At 38.2% G+C, this 20,534-nt stretch overlaps 1 protein-coding gene, 1 long non-coding RNA gene and 1 pseudogene across 2 annotated transcripts; all 3 read right to left on the minus strand.

Moving 5' to 3' along the window:
* Positions 1-1,685: 1,685 nt before the first annotated feature.
* Positions 1,686-10,145, minus strand: LOC136239872 (uncharacterized). The gene is made up of 3 exons (XR_010693615.1): positions 10,030-10,145; positions 7,641-7,897; positions 1,686-2,354 (listed from the first exon to the last, which is right to left on the minus strand). It is a non-coding gene; the product is annotated as an uncharacterized lncRNA (long non-coding RNA).
* A 66-nt stretch (positions 10,146-10,211) lies between these two features.
* Positions 10,212-18,752, minus strand: LOC136239548 (glycerol-3-phosphate dehydrogenase 1-like protein pseudogene; annotated as a pseudogene).
* Positions 18,753-18,928: 176 nt separating this feature from the next.
* Positions 18,929-20,475, minus strand: LOC136239562 (glycerol-3-phosphate dehydrogenase [NAD(+)], cytoplasmic-like). Its single transcript, XM_066030313.1, has 2 exons — positions 20,308-20,475; positions 18,929-20,058 (listed from the first exon to the last, which is right to left on the minus strand). Exon 2 carries the CDS (start codon positions 20,045-20,047, stop codon positions 19,016-19,018), a length of 1,032 nt encoding a protein of 343 aa, XP_065886385.1. The 5' UTR covers positions 20,048-20,058; positions 20,308-20,475; the 3' UTR covers positions 18,929-19,015.
* Positions 20,476-20,534: the final 59 nt, after the last annotated feature.

Genomic DNA, 20,534 nt, shown 5'->3' on the forward strand with positions numbered 1-20,534 from the left:
CCTGAAGTCTAATTAAATAGTACTCCAAGCACTGTTATACCCAAAAGGACTTTCCTAAAATTTCTGAAAACCCCCTAGGTATTCCCTTGTAATGAATTTGGGTATGTCATTGCACAGAATATAGCAAATCCTTCACAACATTCCCATATTACAAATTACAGAAGCAAGATTTAGCTAAACTTGAGGCACATGTACACTTACTGTATATCATGTACTGTAAATCCAAAAAAAATCTGGTGATCCATCATGCCTTTGATGTGTGCTGGGCTAGTATCTTTGAGAGGAGCTACAACACAACATATCCACTGTTTTCATAACTAGTTGCCTAAACAGTTGATTCCTGACAATTCAACAAATTTTGTTGTACATATGCATATGACCACCTATTTGGCTGATTTTGGCAATCTATGGAGATTTGTACAGGCCTAGGTCTATAAAGAGTCATTGTTTTGTGTTGGTCACTCTCATTCAAGCTCCCATGTAACACCATTAGAAAATGGAGCTTTAGTTCAGGTTTTGTTCTGTCCCTGGAATCTACATAATATATATGCACCCATCAGCCATGCATGGATAATGATGAGCATATTTTCGTACTTGCATACGAAATCATTTTACAATGAAAAAAAAGCTAATTACGGTAGCTACCAAAAGCAGACATATAAAGTCTGGAAAATTATGAAACCAGCTGGACCATCATGTATCAGTATGTAGAGTAGCACTACAACACTGACTATCCTGTGCATATATACATGTATATAACACAGTAACACTCCAAAAATATTATAATAATTATTGTGCACATGTGCAAAAATTATAAACAAAGAAATTCTATGCTGTCTATGCAGGTATTTGTGGTGGCTGTCACATGCATGGGTCAATTGCAAGTTATATTAATTCTTGAATATCTCATGTGTATAGACCCTTTGCAGGTGAGCTGCTGCCATAGCAACATCCACCATCTTGGAGTACAACCCGTTTTGCAACCCTGGTAGTGTTGCTTTCTATAAGAGTAAAACAATACCCAGAAAAGTAGAGCTCTGCATTCCACTACAAAGGTTGACCAAGTTAAATGTACGCTTCCCCCACGTTATCAGGGTTTCAAAACGGGTTGTACTCCAAAATGGTGGATGTTGCTATGGCAGCAGCTTACCTGAAAAGGGTCTATAGCTAGCTACTAAGGTGCTCATGGCTATTGCAGATTGCACTTGTCTTGAAACCTGTAAACAGGTAAATATATGAACTTTTGATCAATATTTTGTACTAGTGTTTAAAATGTTATATCCTTTCTTCTGTTTCATGTTGGTGACAATGATCCACCCACATCAATCAAATATCTAGTTAACCATTCTAATTAAAGAGCATTTTGCTGCTTTACTCAATACATATACTTTTTGTCGCAAACAACACATTACATTTTCACACAATCACAAGTCATAGATAGCCTGTGAAACAGGAAGTCAGAAAGTCGATTAATTACTAGAAGTGGTTGTAATCACATGTGTGTACAGTGGAACCTGTTAAGCCAGCCAGGATTTTTGACCTTATTAGGCAGGTGGCCGCTGCATTAGGCATGGACGCAAACTTCTTACTTCAGAGGTGGCCTTCGACTGCTAAGACAGGTTACACTGTACAATGCTCAAGCAGAACTTGCTGATTGATTCACAAAATTAACATATGTATGTACTGACATATAATTAACTATATACATTAACATATAATTATAGCAGTTTTTTGTAGACAAATTTATGCAAAATCAAATTCATTTTGATGCTTGTTACAATGAGCGATATCCGCAATGACGTTTCGGTTACGTTTCGTGTATGTCTATGATGTCACTAAACAAAATGGCCGCCATAGTGTGGGGACTTTTGTACAGGTAGGTATTGGGTGAGATAGTGTTCCCTATGATAGCGTTTATAAATTCGAAAAAGGGCGAAGGTGAGGCTTATAGTATATAATGCAATACAAATAAGCCTATTTGTGCCCGAATTAAAATATTTTGGCCTGCTTTCCTCATTGGAGCGCGTTTTGCACTGTCATGGTACGTGTACTACTTCTTACCTTTATTATCTCGTGGCTCCATGTGTAAAACACTACAGATAACATTCATTTCGAATAGTGTGTGCCAAAGTCTCTGAAGCCCCCACACTAACAAGGCCATTTTGTCAATTATGACATCAAATTTCATATTTGCAACGACAAGAAACGTCATTGCGGATATCGCTCATTTAAATATCATAAAAAAATAACAAACACCACAACCGTATTACAGTCTTATGCCTATACAGTGTCGTATAAAAGTTGCATCAATAAGTATTTACTGGTATCATGGTGGTGGTCCAGAAATGTAACACCTGTACACAAGATATGATAACACATGTAATGGGATATCACTAAATTACTTAGATGAATGAAACTAGATTATTGTACAAAGTGTATAATGTTATAAACCAGAACTATAACAAGCCATGCGAACCAGATAGTGAAAAAATATATTACAAGTACAAAACACTGCACACGAAATATCAAGACACATGGTAATGTGTCATGCAGCCAAGAAAGTCAGCACACCACACCATGAGTATATTTACAGGAAGAAACAAAACATGATTTTCATGCATACGTAGCTCCCTTCCTGAATTGGAATCATTTTTATACTGCAAATGCCCTTTACCTGTATCAAATTTGAGCAAGATTGCCAAATGCAATTGTGAAACATGAACCTTCAAAATTCAGCTTAATTTCTTTGTGTTTTTCTCTCTCTTCATTTAGGGGCTCTAGGGGCTTAGATTATTCATTTTCGCACACTTTATACAAAAACCATTATAAAATGCAAATGCGTAGCTCGATGTTTTTTTTTAGCTTTAAGACGTATGACGGCGCAATCATGCATCAAGTTTGGATTAATAGTCACAGAGCTATGAATGATTATTTGTGTTAAAAAGGCTGACTTGTTGTCACGCCTACAGGGTAAACTGCTTATGTGAATAACTTAAAAATCAGTATTCATATAGGTTAACCGTCATAGCTAAAACCTTTTGTAGTTTGAAAGAAATCGCATTGACAGCTACAGAGTTACAAGGCAAAACCAAACAACTGTAAATCTTGGGGTCGAAATACTTTAATAGAACAGTCACCACGGGGTAAAAAAGGTACATGAAAAAAGTCAAAAGAAACTTGCCAGCGTTTAAACCAGGGACCTCCATACTGAACACCCAAATTTTTAACCACTGAGCCGCTGCTATCATAGCTGTTCATCTCACTTTATTTCTATTTTATAAATGAAAATTCTAGCTAAAATCTACTCAATAGTAAAAGTTCATAATTTCGTAGATCTACCAATGGAAAATCTAGATTGTTCTATGTGTATTCTATTAGAAATCGTCAAAAAAATATGCGCTCTATTAGAGCATTATAAAAATAATTAAATAAACTTTGTAATACAATACCATTGCAATTCTCTAGTATTTTATCGAATCAAAGCTGATAGTATAGCCATTTTGATACAGATGGGCGTATACACAATTGTACTAAGTGATGATACCATAAAGCTATACAGAGAAGCCAGATTGTTTACTACAGCTCTGCAAGCATAAAGCCCACATATGAAGTACAATTATTCTAAAGAACAACATTGCCTAACTTCTAAAACACATATTTTAGAACACGCACATTTAGTCAAGTAATCAATCTATGCATATGTTTTAACAACAACTGACAACTTTGCACCTGAGGTATTCCAACTGTGCCTACACTAGACGATATACGTAGCTACACATAATGCCTTACTTTTGATTTTCTTATTACTATAAATTTTGACAGTGTATGCAGCATGATTACTATGTGCTGTATATTTTTAAATTCTAGATCTTTATAAATTTGTTCTTTAACCCTTAAACCTGCACAGAACTTTTGTGGAATGTGCATGGGTTTACACAATATGGGCACCCATGGTGACGTTAGGTAGGGTAACTTAATTCTTATAGCCTAAAACAATTAATGTTCAAAAGTCTGTTCACTGGACTACTTAGAGAAGATTATTAAAGGAACATGGTAACTACAGCGGCTTACTTATTATGAAGCGATGGTTGTGTCTCCATGTTTCGAAATTCTTGCCATGTATTTAATTTTGATTGTGGGTTTACTCACGTGAGTCATACAGTGGAACCTCTATATAACGGACACCCACGGACCAAGCTTAAGTGTCCTTTATATGGAGGTGTCCTTTGTAAGGAGGTTGAAATATTTTATGCATATAATATCACACACAGTATAATTATGATGTTTGAAGATTGATTACACTATAACAACAGTTCACACCTATGTACATAGTCAGTCATTAAGCTGTTCTTCACTCTGCTTTGAAAAATAACTATCTAAAGTTGTTTGCTTACTAAATACAAGAGATGAACAATACAGGTGAGCTACAGTAGTAACCATTGAACCAACTTTCAAAGCTTCTTCTGTAAACCTTTGTTTGTAGACATCTTCTAGATTTTTCATTGCATCTTTGAATGTGTCAATCTTTGATACAGCTTCAACCACTTCCATTTCTATGTCACCTGTCCCACAATCCTCCTCCTCATCATCTATTGGATCTGGCTCAGAGGAGCAGGTTGCAGCAAGGAACTCTTCTTCCCAGTGCTCCTTAGATAGCTCACGGCACACTGGTAAAGATCCATCACCATCAAGGTACTCATCAACAGAACAGGTGCCATCACCTACAACTTGAGGGATCAAATCGTGGAGGTGAAATTCACTATCTACTGCTAGGAATGGATCAGCATCGTCTTGACTCACATTACAAGTAGTAACATTGAGATCTTTGTCAAGTACACCAGCTGACCGAAAACATTTGCATATAGTCTCTGGTTTCACCTTTTCCCAAGCTTCACGGACAAAGTGGATGGCCTTCAAAATGTTCAGCGACTCTGCTACCTGTGATGCAGTATCACATTCTTCAATTTTGGTAAGAATGTATTGCAAAAACAACTGGCGATAGTGAAATTTGAAATTCTTAATTATCCCTAGATCTAATGGCTGCAATCGAGAAGTGGTATTTTCTGGAAGGAATACAACCTTAATATTGCTGTACTTATCTTTTATTTCAGGGGGATGGTATCCAGCATTATCCATCAGTAAAGCAACAAACCGAGACTGAGCCCTCAAACTTTGATTTATCTTTTTAAGAATCCCATCCAAGATATCCCCGGTTATCCATGCCTTGGACTGGCTGAAATAAGAGACAGGAAGAAGACTCTTATTAAGATTTTTAAAACATCTCGAGTTCTCATACTTTCAAATAACAACAGAATTTTCTTTACCGCCATCTGCATAATTTTGTGATGGATGCTATGGTAAACCTTTGTTTGCTTTTCTTTCCACCTTTGCAAAACCGACCTTTTTGAACAAAACCATGTTCAGGTAATGCTTTCCAAAACACACCAGTTTCATCTAGATTCCATATGTCCCTTTTTGCATAGCCTTATAAAACCTCAGGGAGTCGCTCTTTCCACGAGTCCACAGTTGCACCAGAAACATCATCGCTTTCTCCACTTAATGTCAGTTGTTTAACATTGTATTTTCTTTTCCATTTCTCCAGCCATCTATTGGAACCTTTGAATTCACCCCTCCCTAGATGCTCTGCAATTTCTTTTGCCTTTACTACAAGCTGTGGGCCTGCTGGGTAATTGTTTTTAGAACAAGCCAACAGGTAACACTTATACAATACTTCATTTACTTCACTGAAGTCGGACTTCCGTGTGCGGAGGCTTACTTTGCAAGATTTATCAGAGGCATTACTTTCATACAAAGCCAATAGCTGCTCTTTCTCTTTTAAAATAGTTGCAATCTGAGTCTTCCCACAGTTAAAACGTTGACATAGACCTCTGACCCCTAGCTTAGGATTTTTCTTTGCCTCTTGTATAATTTCAATCTTCTGCTTGAGCGTCAGGTGCTTTTTTCAGTGTGTTGAAGAATCGCCATTGTCACTGATTATACCAATTAGTTATAGACAGGTGCAATCATTGTCGCCAATTAGTTACTGACAAGTACAATTAGTTATAACACGTGTTTATTGCATGTACAAAGTGTCATCATGGCTCACATTGTTGCTCATCCTGAGCGTGTTGTTGTCTACGAGATTGATTCATATATCCGAGGGTACCATGCATACATGGATAAGTGGGAATATGAAGTTGGCGAAGTTTTAACATTAAGAAGGGAGCCTGACAATGAAGTCGATGTTAACTCTTTCGCCATCATGAAAGACGAAGAAATAGTTGGACATGTCCCATTAAATTTAACTAGATTAATATCAGTTTCTCCAGAGAGATGTGAACGTATGCTTTGTGGAAGTAACCGATGAGAGAGTTAACCGAGGAGCTGGCTATGGCGTCGCGTTACCCTGCAAATACTGCTTGTATGGACCTGCTTAACAAACTGAAAGAGTTAATTGCACCTTTGAAAGAAAAAAAGCTATTGTAAATTGTGTAGAATATGTAACTATCATTATACTATAGCAAGAGTAAATAATGGATACTCTCTCTTCCATTATTTACTCTTGACTATAGCGATTCCTCTCAAGCACCTAAAGCGCTTCAGTGGCGTCCGTTATTTAGAGGTAAGAGCATACACGTATGGTACAAGAGGGTACTCGTTGACTGTCCGTTGTCCGTTACAAGGAGTTGTGCGGAGGTTATTAATACATTGAAAACAATTAGCAAATGGCTGGGACCATAGTTAACTGTCCGTAACACGGAGGTGTCTGCTATTCGGAGTGTCCGTTAATAGAGGTTACACTGTATATGGCCTGATAGAAAATTTTATTATAGTGAAACAAATGGAACTTGTTGCAAGTTGATAGGAGCAACCACCATTGTGATATGGATCATTTTATAAAAGTATGTAAAGGGTTTGTGTGTTTCCTTGCAAACGTGTTTTTGTCAGTTTTCTGGCCTATGTGGGTTTGCGGATTAATAGTTTTGAACTAGTGAGTATAACTACATATACAGGGAAGACACAACATGCTCACACAAGCCATATAGTGTTTGAACAAAAATTCCTACATGTGGTATTGCTTTAAATACGCTTACGCTTGTCAGAAGTACATATGTGACTTGTGCGCTTTCTTTCCTTTAGCTAATTGTACCCCATTTCATATGGGTAATGTGACAGAGTCTCCAATTATGATAATGAAAATAATAATAATTGGTCATGTATTACATTCTACTTAAGCTGTGAAGGCCTTTCCAATGGATTCCAATTGTTTTTAACATCTATCACATTTCCTTGCTTAAACACACCGCACCTTCAATAGTATATAGAGTGGTGCCACAATCAATTCGAAAATAAGGGCTTAAACATAGAGCATTGAGTGGTGAATAGTCACCGCATTGATTTTTTGAACTAAGGTAATTAAGAATTAGCAGTAGAAGATTACATGATTTGGAGCAGAAGGAACAATTTACTAGAACTTTGAGATTGCAAACAGGTACCTGAAGAAATTGGATTATTTTGGCAGTAATAATTACATCTTGGTTAATCCTGACATCTGTCACAAGTTACTTACATTGCAACCACAGATATTTGGGGGTATCCCCCTACACACAGAAACAATTATAGGATAGTCACATGCTCACCTTCACCCTCACCACTTGTGTAGTGACCACATAATTTCTCAAGTGTTTCATATGTGTTCAGTTTGTCATTCAATATTGGTTGTTTTGGGAATTTTTCTTCGGGTTCACTACAGTAATATAACAGTTGAGACTTGTTTGAGAACAAGCAAGATGATATCTCAAATGTCTGCAGATGTTCTTTAGTGAATGACTCTCCACATACACCCAAGATGAGTAGCGTAGAAAGGAATACCCAGTAATGCCATATCTTTGGCTTCCTAAATTAATCACAAAGAAGTAACACATCAAGAAACACATGTTACAAGAGAAGGTGATAATTACTAGTCGGGTACTGCACAACAAAAACATTTGATGAAAGGAACTTCTCAAAATAAATGTTAAGCTGGATGGTTTATTTTAATACAGCACACTAAGTACATAATAGCTAGAGTATGAAATATGGTCAACTGTTTACATTAAGTTAACTGCGTATACCAACTATAGATAGGTTTAACGAGAAGGTATGGCACTATATTATACAATTTACATAATGCAATTTGGGTTTGTGTAGGGCAAAAATATCGGTAAAGTCAATAGAGGCAAACAGTTTTTGAAGTATTTCTGCTCACTGTATTATTGCATCAATTATTATTAACAGTTTTAGTCCACTGTCTATTAGTTGTATTTGACATAGCATCTTTTTTCCCTACAAAAAATGGCTGGTAATTTGCTCATGCGATGCATTTTTGTGACCACACTTCTTCGTTAAACATGACTGTCTATACCAGTTGACAACTGGAGGGCAAAGTGGAGCATGCAGTACGTACCCATAAAATACAATACTATAAAAAATATACTATAGACTTTAAATATTAAGTTGTTTAGCTGGTAGTTCTTACTCTTTTTACATGAAGCTATTGCATAGTTGAATCCAATTCAATTTGTTTGTGAATGCAAAAAATCTTACCCACTTTTTTAAAACTTGGGGCATAACTCTTACCTTCGTACATACACAGCTAATGCATAAAATAATACCAGAGTTTCTGACAACTTGAGCACCTCTGTACACCTCACATGTCAGGTCTGTCCATTAAGGGTGAAGATCACAGGTCACCAGGATTACATTTTGGCCATGTAAAATGGCTATCGATCTCATCTGTTTTATACAGATAGGATCTTATGGTGATGATTTAGCTGATTTAATGACAAGGATGGTAATGTAAGTGTTTGTACTACAACAGATTGTTACTGGAGAACTAGTTTTATCAGAGTACAATGCATGTGACTGGAGTCTTAGTCTAGCTACTCTTGCCAGGGGTAGAACTTTACATAGTAAAAATAAACTAGTGAAGGTCACTACTAATGTCTGCCACAATACTCACTATTTTTGTGTAGTGATGTTCACTACTAATTTTGTAGTGATCGTCACTGCCATGTAGTGACGGTCACTACTATGTAGTGAGGGGGTCACTGCAAAAGAGTAGTGAAGGTCACTACAAAAGTAGTGAACGTCACTACACAAAATAGTGAGTACTGTGGCAGAGATTACTTCTTTTTTTTTACAGTGTATGGTCGGATTAAACAACTTTACTAAAGTGGCTGTAGATGGAGAGAATTTTAAAGGGAAGAAAGGCCAAAGAAGTTACTGGATTAGTCAAACTAAATTCAGAGAAGCTAATTCTGTGTGTGCAATTGCTTGAATAGTAAGATGTCTGTGTTGCTGTCCCTAGGATTACGTGGAGCCACACCTACATATTGATTGCTGATACAAGAAAGTTTGAAAGCTAATCTGTATTAGTGTTTGGTTAACAAGTAACTCTTTTACCTTTTTGTTCTTGTACAAGGACTGCATGCTGCTCTTGACACACAGTTCTGCCCCAGATCCCAAATCTAACATCACAACAAATTAAAGCTAAGTTACTACTATGTAGCCCTGTATGTAGACACGTGCTCCTCAAACTAATCAAAATCATGATCAAGACTCACGGTATTGTATTGTATTGTATTAGCACTTTACAGTGACCAACACTGAAGGTAGTGAGTCGCGAGGCCATTTCTATTACGACCAGCGGGGTCAGACATTGCTGATCCCACTATCCACTAGACAGTATGTGGATGGTACCCAGAGTTTAATCAAAGCAGGTAGTACATACACATACAATAGAGCTGAAAGCAAAGTACACTGAATCATGGGATAGGGCGGACCGGCTCACGATCACCGTGACAGAACCTATATTGGAGATGGTATCACAGACCTAATTAGCTTTGGTAGATCATGAACTATAAATTAAAGTAGGCTTGTACGTGTGATGTTCTAAACGCTCTCATGAGCATTCTCATTACCCAGATCTACGGACGCCCTCCCAACACAGTATAACACACTTTAATACCTAAGACAACAAAAACTTACAATGTAGTGGTCAGCCAAGTGTCTACAAACCTTGATTCTAACTTCCAACTCGTACAGATGTAATCAGAATTCTATAGCGCCCATACGACAGAAAAGTGGGCGGAGCGAACTATGGCATGTAAACATTTTCGCACGTTACTATATACGCATGCGTAAGATGCAAAAGTATGCAGAGTTTAAAATTCTGTAGTAACCGAGGTAATAACTCAAGCACAATATTTATATTCCACATAGTGACACACCAACATGAACACACGTAGGAATACTGCTACAATTTGTCTATAAACTGGTTGAATGGCAAGCCTTCAAAGCAAATCTGATAAACAGTTGTAAACAGTGGAAACTCCTTCTCTGCATTCTTCTCTTTCAAGAAATCATACAAGTCTTTAACACATTCCTTTCCTTGAAGTTTCTGTCCTCCCAACATTTCTTCTTCAAGAACATCAACAGACTTACCAGTGCGTACCATCTCTTCAACCATCTCTTGACCTCTCCCTCCAAAACAGGTGGCAATCATGTCAGCTACTCCGCAGCTCTCCTGGAATGTGGATGTCTCTGTGTCCTTGTAGAACATGCGAGCAAATTTCATGATCTCAAGCATGCCAATACGAATTACTGCAGCCTTAGTACTAAATCCATAATCTAGGCCTTGACAAATACCCACTGTAAATGCTACAACGTTCTTTAAGGCACCGCACAGCTCAACTCCAATGCAGTCATTGACAACAGTTACTCTGAAATACTGAGTACTGAACAGTTCATAAAAGTATCGACCATTCTCTTCATTGTGTGCCCCTATGGTTGTCTCACAAAATTGTTCATTGGCCACATCATTTGCAATATTAGCACCCATTAACACTGATACATCAATGTTGAGCGTCTTGTTGATAATTGTTGACATCAGTTGAAAGCCGTCATCACTTGAACACATACCCTTAATAAGAGATATGGCGAAAGCTCCTTGTTTCACTTGTCCCTTCATTTGCTCACAAATTTTTATTAAAAACTGATGAGGGAGCACAAACACTAAAATGTCGGCATCCTTTGTGGCCTCAATCAAGTCTGGTACTGCTGTAACATTTTCAGGGAGTTTTATTCCAGGTAGATATTTGACATTTTCATGTTGAGTGTTGATAATTTGTGACAATCTCTTCCCATCAATCAGTTCTTCATACACCCACATGTTCACCTCATCTTGAAACAAATCTAATTTCTTAACATTGTTACCAATTATCTTGCTTATTGTTGAGCCCCAGTTCCCTGATCCGATTATAGCTACTTTCTTCGGTGCAGTGGCCATACCACTTCTTTTTCTCTATATCTAAAAATGAAATATTTGTGCCCATAATTACATATACTGATAGAGAGGGCCTGTATGCTGTATAAACATATATGGTGCAGTCTAGTGCAGTAATGTACTTTAAGTGTAGAGTGCATGCATCCTTGTATTGACATGACAAGTAATGCATAGCAACACTATAACAACCATACTAATATTTACATGTGCAGTGCTCTCTACTACGTTAAATATATTATAGATCATGCAAGACAGTGTTTTATTACAACACAAAAATCATCATCAGAGTTGTAACATTAGCTGGATGGTCACTGCTCAACTATAATAATTTTAATTTAAGATTCATAAATTGACTCTAGTTCAAGTAAATTCCACACATTAGCTCGTTAATTGTTGTGACAAAATTAAGGTATAGATCTATAACTGCAAACTATACAATAACTTGTTGACTGGGGAATGTGTAGACTTAGAGTTTTACTTGCTTGTTATATGGTTATTATACTGAGGAGTTGATTGTTTTAGACAACTGACTGCTCTATTAGAGTATTAGTATGTTAATGGTCAAAGTCAAATGCTAAGTATCCTGATTGCAATGAGAATACAGCATCTGGTGACCAAATGATAGTAATGAATAACTAAATGCAGCTTCACACAACCACGCAAAAAGTTGCCTTGTTTCCTGAATTGGTTACGAAAGAATTGAAGTGACAAGGCTATATGCTGTGACAATGCTGCCAAGAACGTATAAAGTAGTTTATATACACTACAGACTTGTACAGAGTACTGGTATGTATACAGAGCAAAGATGCTGGAGATGATACAGATACTAGTTGTTGGACTGAACAACAAGTGATCAACACCTAAACAATGAATGAATAAATTCAAACAGTAATCAAATGAAAATTATCAAACACGCTATGAAAATAAAGAATGTTTCCCTATAAGCTGTTACAGTTTTGTAAGAAGCTGCTGTGGGGGAAGACCTTCATAACAGATCTGATATACAGCTGTAAAAAGTGGAAACTCGCTCTCTAAGTTTCTCTGCTTAAACAAGATATGTACTTCTCTGGCACACTCTGGCCCTTGTAGTTTTTGACCATTCAAAATTTCTGCTTCAAGGACATCAATAGCCTTCCCAGTACGCACCATTGCTTCAGCAACTCTTTGACCTCTTCCTCCAAAACAAGTTGTGATTAAGTCAGCCACTCCACAGCTCTCCAAAAATGTAGACAATTCAGTACCTTTGTAGAACATGCGGGAAAACTTTATAATCTCCATCATGCCAATGCGAATCACAGCTGCTTTAGTGTTTGATCCTAATCCAAATCCTTTACAAACACCTACTGCAAATGCTACAATGTTCTTCAAAGCACCACAAATCTCAACACTGTCACTATCACTGATGACAGTCACTCGGAAATAAGGAGTATTGAATAACTCGTAGAAAACTTGGCCATTATCTTTGTTATGAGCACCAATGGTGGTCTCACAAAATTCTTCTTTGGCAACCTCGATAGCAATATTGGCACCCATCAACACTGAAACATTGATGCCAAGAGCCTTGTTGATAATTGTTGACATTAGTTGAAAGCCGTCATCACCTGAACATATTCCCTTTATAAGAGATATGGCAAATGCTCCTGGTTTGATGTGTACCTTCAATTGCTCACAAGCCTTCGTTAAAAATTGATAAGGGAGCACAAACACTAAAATGTCTGCATCCTTTGTGGCCTCAATCAAGTCTGGTACTGCTGTAACATTTTCAGGGAGTGTTATTCCAGGTAGATATTTGACATTTTCATGTTGAGAGTTGATAATTTCTGTCAGTTTCTTCCCATCAATCAGTTCCTCATACACCCACATGCGTACCTCGTCATGAAATAAATCAAATTTCTTAACGTTGTTGCCGATAATCTTGCTGATTGCAGAGCCCCAGTTCCCTGATCCAATTATAGCTACCTTCTTTGCTGTGGTGGCCATAACCTAACAGATAAGGGCAAGCTCACTGAGTATGCATATACGTGTACTGTAGCAGTTATTGTACTTCATGGAATGGCATGTATACATGCAGTATGAATTGCAGAAGGTGCATAGTGTCCATGTATGTGCAATGTGCAAAGAGAGTGCATATGTGTGTAATTACAGGAGGCAAGTTATGTAGAGCAGTAGTGTGGTGTTGTATAAATCAGGGTGCTTATTCATGTGACTGACGTATTCATATGTGCACAATACATGCAAAATTTTCAAGATCTTCCAGACTCCAGGCTTTGATGTTGTATACTCAATCACCTACTAATTTATTTTTGATGGAGATAGAAGAAACATTACAAATGAGTGACTGTTCTATTAGAGTAGTTGCACTTGCTTGACTACTTCATTAAGCATTTGATTTTATACTGTACCATGCTTAGAACGGTAATTTTGTGTAGCTGTCACAGTGAGAAACCATTTCTTGACCATGATAAGTTTCTAAATTCAATAGGGAAGCCTGAAGTCTAATTTAATAGTGTTCCAAGCACTGTTATATCCAAAAAAGGGCTTTCCTAAAATTTCTGACTCCCCCTAGGTACATATGCCCTTGTAATGAATTTGGGTATGTCATTGCACAGAATATAGTCACAACATTCCCATATTACAAATTTCAGAAGCAAGATTCAGCTAAAATTGAGGCACATGTACATTTACTATATACAGCATGAACTGTAAATCCAAAAAAACCCTGGTGATCCATCATGCCTTTGATGTGTGCTGGGCTAGTACGTATATTTGAGAGGAGCAACAGCACAACATGTCCACTGTTTTCATAACCAGTTGCCTAAACAGTTGATTCCTGACAATTTGACAAACTTTGTTATACATATGACCACCAATTGGACTGATTATGGCAAACTACGGAGAATTGTACAGCATTAATGGTGGTCTATAAAGAGGGAGAATCAGTCATTGTTTTGTGTTGGTTACTCTTGTTCAGGCTTCCATGTAACACCATTAGAAAAAGCAACTTTAGTTCAGGTTTTGTTCTGTTCCTGAAATCTGTATAATATATAATGCACCCATCAGCCATAGATAATGACGAGCATGTACCTAACAAAGTAGTAAAAGATGTCAGTATTACTGGACTCCTCATCCCAGTACTCTGGACTCTATTACTCACTATGAATGCCAATGAATGCAGTAACTACAGAAATATATATATATATTTTTTGCATTATCTACAGATGTGACTGAATTTTGGAAAACCGTCGATATACACACAATAGTACTTTTGTAATAAAACGCATTTAAAAAACTATGAATAAAAAATGCAAGCTCCAGAAAAAAAATACGCAAGTTTTTTATTGCCTCACTGGTGGGCGAATTAAGCCTCCAGTGGATAAATCCTGGGTATCATTGTGTTCGCCTGTTCATAGGGAGTACATAAATCTTTGTTTCATCTCCATACACGAAAGGATTTCAAAGTTACAGACGTTAGTTTACGTTGCGCTGACGAAAGAATTTACCGACGATCATATTTTCAGTGAATGTGCTTTCCTTCTCGAACACAGAAGCATGGCTGGGACAAAACCTATACCTTGGTGGATGCGCAAATTCATGGCGAACACAATGAGCGAAGAGTCAATTCCGTATGCCATTGTATCAGTAAGTTATGATGGTTTATGTAAGCGCCTGTAGATTCTTTTTTTCGATAGCTTCTGTACATATCAATTTATTTGCTTGTCCGGCTGTCTAGTGCTATTTATGAAGCTGAAACTTGGCTAGTCCATTCCTCTGTCCCTGTAGAAAACAAAGAACAAATAAAATGCATTTTGAAAATTGTACGGATATCGACGGTTTTCTAAAATTAGGTCACAAATATTAGTGCTGTGAAAAAGAGTGACTATATATTCAATGTGCGTCTTTTCATAGGTATTTGCTTTGTCGTTACCAATTGTGCCTTTGTTTAGTGCACGGTGCTATGCACTCTGGTTTTGAAGGATGTTAAGACATAAAAGTTATTCAATGACTGGCAGAGCTTTTCTTCAGTCGGACACAATGATTACACAGAGAAGTCTAAGCAAGACAGAGAGTCTATGAATACAGATAGTGAGAGAAAATTGTCTACAACATCTTGATAATAGGAGATGGTCAGTTTTTGACATGCAATCCAACAAGTATCAAATAGTAAGACATACTCTTACACAATATACACTTGTTACATGATGGGACCAGTTCAGCTGACTATGAAACATCATTCCAAAGAAGAAGAAACCATCATTAGGATGATGATTGAGAACATAATACAGTTACATAATTATACCTTGAACACATGTGATTATACTGATCATACACAAAGGCGTAGGTTCAGATGGTTCGGATGAACCCCCCTCTCAGAAGCAATTTAAAAAAAAATTAAATTCTTACAGCCTGGAGCTCTCTAGTAGCTATTTGCACACTGGCGCAGCTCTGTATTACTTTTAAGTGTCATATCGCATTAATGCTGAATCATCGATGAATTAAGTATTGAATCACGTGACCAATTGTGCACATGATGTATGGTGGAAATGGACAATTGGTTCAGGCATATTACAAGGCAAGAGCTGTGATAAACTTGAGTGGTTGTGTTATACGTGTGTCAGGTTAGCACAAACTGTTAATAGTTGATGTATATTTACACGATGAGTGTTTTGTTTATTTGTCACATGTTGCGGGCATGTGATGTCTCCAAAATATTGGAGCACAAGCCAAGTCTGAAGTTGCTGATTATTAACAGGAGGACTGGCCGAGAATAACGGGTATAAAGTATTGCCAACTACGGAACTCAAATGTGGAGTGCTAAGAAAGTTCAGTGAAGTTGGCTATCAGTATGTTGCCGTCTGGAAGTGAAGATTAGTGTACGTTTATAGTATCTATAAGCTTCACAAACAGCAGTGTGTAGGTGTTAGATGCACAAACACCACGCTTTAATGTTATTGTCCAAGGGCACATTTTGTGTATGCATCATTTTCGTTCAAATCTGGTTCAGGGGAAGCACCCAGGCCTTCCCCCATGCACTTCAAATCCGAACAAAATTCTGGCTACGCCAGTACAGGCCTGGCAAGGAAGCTACAGGTTGTATACAAATAAAGGATATAATATGCAGTACAACACTTGTAAACAATCAAGAGTAAACAAACTGATGAAATCCTTAAGTGTTCCTATCAGCATAATCATGTGGAAAAATAATGTTTAGAACAACTGATTGTTTTGTGAGCAACCAGGAGGGAGCCTACATGCATATGTAATGATATTGCACAAATATTTCATGTGAGCTGAATAGTCTCTGTATAGTAAGCGGCGTGACAGGGCTTGATACATATTTTAGTTTGTTAATTGTTTGTAATGGTGTGATTCACAATTGGAAAAATGCTGCCATTATGGAGTAATTAAACTTATAGTGATGACGATGATTTTCACATCAACAGCAACAGTGATAACAATTATTGCAATATGACCATATACATAGTATGGTAGTATAGTAACAGACAGCTTGATTTGGAGAATTTTCTCTAATAATGAATAATGAAAAATGACTTCCTACCCGCTTGGAAATCTGAATTTTTGTGGATGAGAAACAAGTAATCAAGTTTGTCTGGCCTTAGCTCTTCGCAGTGCACGTGGTCTTGTCCTACCCCCTCCCTAGTGAGCAGCATTTATACATATATGGTTCTACAAGTTGTTGCAGATTGCTGAATGGTTTATAGGGTCCTAGGGCGTAATTATTTCTGCTTACTGTCAGCATAGATAATATACCCCCCTGGATTGGAAACTAGTAAGCGCCACTGGTTACAGGCTGGTTTCATGCCCCCTTCAATAACAAGACAAGTTCTCTGGGCAAACAAGACTCACCACTGGTACTTTCTCAAGATGTTTTGGAAGCCAACAGCAAGTTTCGAGGCTAAATGGCTCTTTATTGTACGAACGGTAGAAGCGAAACTGAAGATGAGATCAGATGGTTTGGACACATTCAAGGAAAACACCGAAACTCTGTACGCTACGCCCTTCGCACTCAGACCATACCATGGAGGATTATTTGATGACTTTGTAGTATAAATTGTGTAGTGATACTGTTTAGAATCACAGAGAGAATGTGCTTCCAGTTTTTCCCAAAGATACCATCCCAAAAACTTGCCAAAGAAGTTATGGGAAGGCGCATTATTTAGCCGAGGCAATTCTTTATAGCATAGTTAATCTTGTGATACTTTCTTTTTCTACCTACAGCACTTAGTTTAGCCAAGAATGTGCTTCCAAAAAAGCATGTAATCTGCCATTGCAAGCCTTCCGACCAAAAGTGACGCGAAGTGGTCAAACTGACCAAAACAATTATCACAACACCACAAGTCATTCTCGTTACAAAATAAAGTTGTTAATGCCACTGTTCTGCTGTAATAGGATTTGCTGAGGCGCAAAACTAGCCTAACGACACTGGTTCTTCAAAGGGGTGTCACTCAGGCTCTTGCTGTAGGTAGATCTGCAACCGCGGTCAAACTCTAAGTCAACGGTCAAGGCCACTAAATAGCTCTTACAGTGGGTCAAGGGTCAAGACGATACGGACGGTTCGAAACCCACAATCGAAAACTATACGTAGCTATTATCAAGTTTACGGGATTATACGTAACTCACAAGAAGTAAGGATCTCTAAGAAGATGTTTTAAAGCTCCAACAGGCATTTTGCCGTAAATATAATGATTTTTCTCTCCCAGCTGCTGGTAGCACGCACTAAGAAAATATTATACTAGGTTACAAGCACAGGTGCGTATAGGAAAATAGAGAAATAAGTGTAGGTCAAAGGTTCGACAAGAAACGCTCAAGTCACAGGTCAAAGACGATAAATGCTGCAAGTCAAGGGTCAAAGTGAAATTTTCTCTGGTCAAGACTTTGACCGCGGTCGCAGATCTACCTACAGCGTGAGCCGACATGACACCCCCTTGTTCTTGTACAAAATCAAGAGGCGCGCGGCGCAGTTTCCAATGGGGGGGGGGGGGGGTGTATATTATCTATGCTGTCAGACTACCTCGCAGACTACAGATGGAGCAGTGTGATCAGAGGAGCGCTGCAGCAACAAATGGAGCTATTAAATACTGAATCATATTACATATTTGATTGAAAACCATTACTTTTAATGAGAGAATGTAGAGACTAGTTGGCACCAACTCGTCACAGACTATGTAGGACTTCCAATAATAACGACCGTGACTCACGATCATGCAAGCCACGTGCCAGATTGTGAACAACTAGACGGTACTTCGCATGTTACACATACAATCACTTACCAGTTCCTCGAACTAAAAGGTCACTCCTTCACAGGTAATCTACGCAGTCCAGTGCAGTTCGCACCAAGCCCCTGAACCTCAGGGAATCGTGTACGGATCCAGCATAGAGTACGGATAGATTACGAGGTAAATTACAAAGGGCATTACTTTGGTGATTACTCCACTTGCTCAATTGCAGACACGTGCACATAAAGGTTGCTGTCAAATTTTCAGTAGTAAATAGCACGTCAGATAGTACGCCACCTCAAAGGGTAGGTCCCAACACATCTCCACATGCAAGTATTCATTTACACAAGCAGTTACACACAGAGAGTGAAATCTAGTTGAATGTATGTAGCAAATATTGAAAACTCAACATGCAAAATATAGATACATGAATGAGATATTGTTAGTGATGTGATTACAGTTTGCTTAAGAACTGACTGGATGGTACACCTTCGTAACAAATCTGGTAAATGGCTGTGAACATTGGAAACTCTTTCTCCATATTCTTTTCTTTCAAAAGAACGTGTACTTCCTTAGCACACTCAGGCCCTTGTAATTTTTGTCCATTCAACATTTCTGCTTCTAAAACATCAATGGACTTGCCTGTACGTACCATTGCTTCAGCAACTTTGCGATTTCTGCCTCCAAAACAGGTTGTGATCAAGTCAGCTACTCCGCAGCTCTCCAAAAAGGTGGACATTTCAACACCTTTGTAGAACATTCGAGCAAACTTTAGCATCTCCATCATACCAATACGAATCACCGCTGCTTTAGTGTTGGAGCCAAACCCAAGTCCATCACAGATGCCAGCACCAACTGCAACAATATTTTTCAAAGCACCACAAACCTCAACACTGGCACAATCACTAACAACAGTCACTCGGAAATATGGAGTACTGAATAACTTGTACAAGTATCGGCCATTTTCTTCACTACGGGCACCAATGGTGGTTTCACAAAATTCCTCCTTGGCAACCTCACCAGCAATATTAGCACCCATCAACACTGAAACATCGATGTCAAGTGCCTTGTAAATAATCCGTGACACTAACTGTAAGCCGCCATGACTTGCGTCCACACCTTTGATGAGAGAAATAGCAAATGCTCCTGGTTTGACGTGACCCTTTAATTGCTCACAGGTCTTTATTACAAATTGATGAGGGAGTACAAACACTAAAATGTCGGCATCTTTTGTGGCCTCAATCAAGTCTGGAACTGCTGTAACATTTTCAGGGAGTGTTATTCCAGGTAGATATTTGACATTTTCATGTTGAGTGTTGATCAGTTCTGTCAGTTTCTTCCCATCAATCAGTTCCTCATACACCCACATGCGTACCTCATCATGAAATAAATCAAACTTCTTAGCATTGTTGCCGATAATCTTGCTGATTGAAGAGCCCCAGTTCCCTGAGCCAATTATAGCTACCTTCTTTGCTGCAGTTGCCATTTTGGTGTAACCTAATCATGAAGAATGAAAAACAAATAATATGGCACACATGTTTAATAACACCTAGTCTTTAATATACAATCACCCCAACCATACAAGCACATAACAGAGCCAAAGAGCGCGCCGTACCACTAAACAGTTGCTTCCAAGCCAAAAGGTCACAATTGTTTACAAAAGAAGTGCTTGAAGACGGAGTAAAAACACCAGCGATAAAGCAACGACGTACACACTTGTACAACACGCACCTCATAATAACTTACCAATCAGCAGCTGGACGACTACGCTGGGTTGCTATAGGATCAAGAAACGAGCACCTTTGAACCACCTTGAGCGTTCGCGGACAATATACGGAGAAGTTCGAATGTAAAGGATGGCCCAAAAGTTGATGAAAGCGGCTAGCAGTATGGCCACGGCCGTACCTCGCCTCGCAACGAAGGCAGGAACCACATCCTTAGGTAGGTTCTGTTGACTGTTGCAATATACTTGC

The sequence above is a fragment of the Dysidea avara genome, chromosome 1, assembly GCF_963678975.1.
Source record: "Dysidea avara chromosome 1, odDysAvar1.4, whole genome shotgun sequence".
In the NCBI taxonomy this organism is placed as follows: domain Eukaryota; kingdom Metazoa; phylum Porifera; class Demospongiae; order Dictyoceratida; family Dysideidae; genus Dysidea; species Dysidea avara.

Coding starts and splice junctions, on each gene's coding strand:
- LOC136239562 (XM_066030313.1), bottom strand. CDS start 20,047: ATGGCAACTGCAGCAAAGAAGGTAGCTATAATTGGCTCAGGGAACTGG.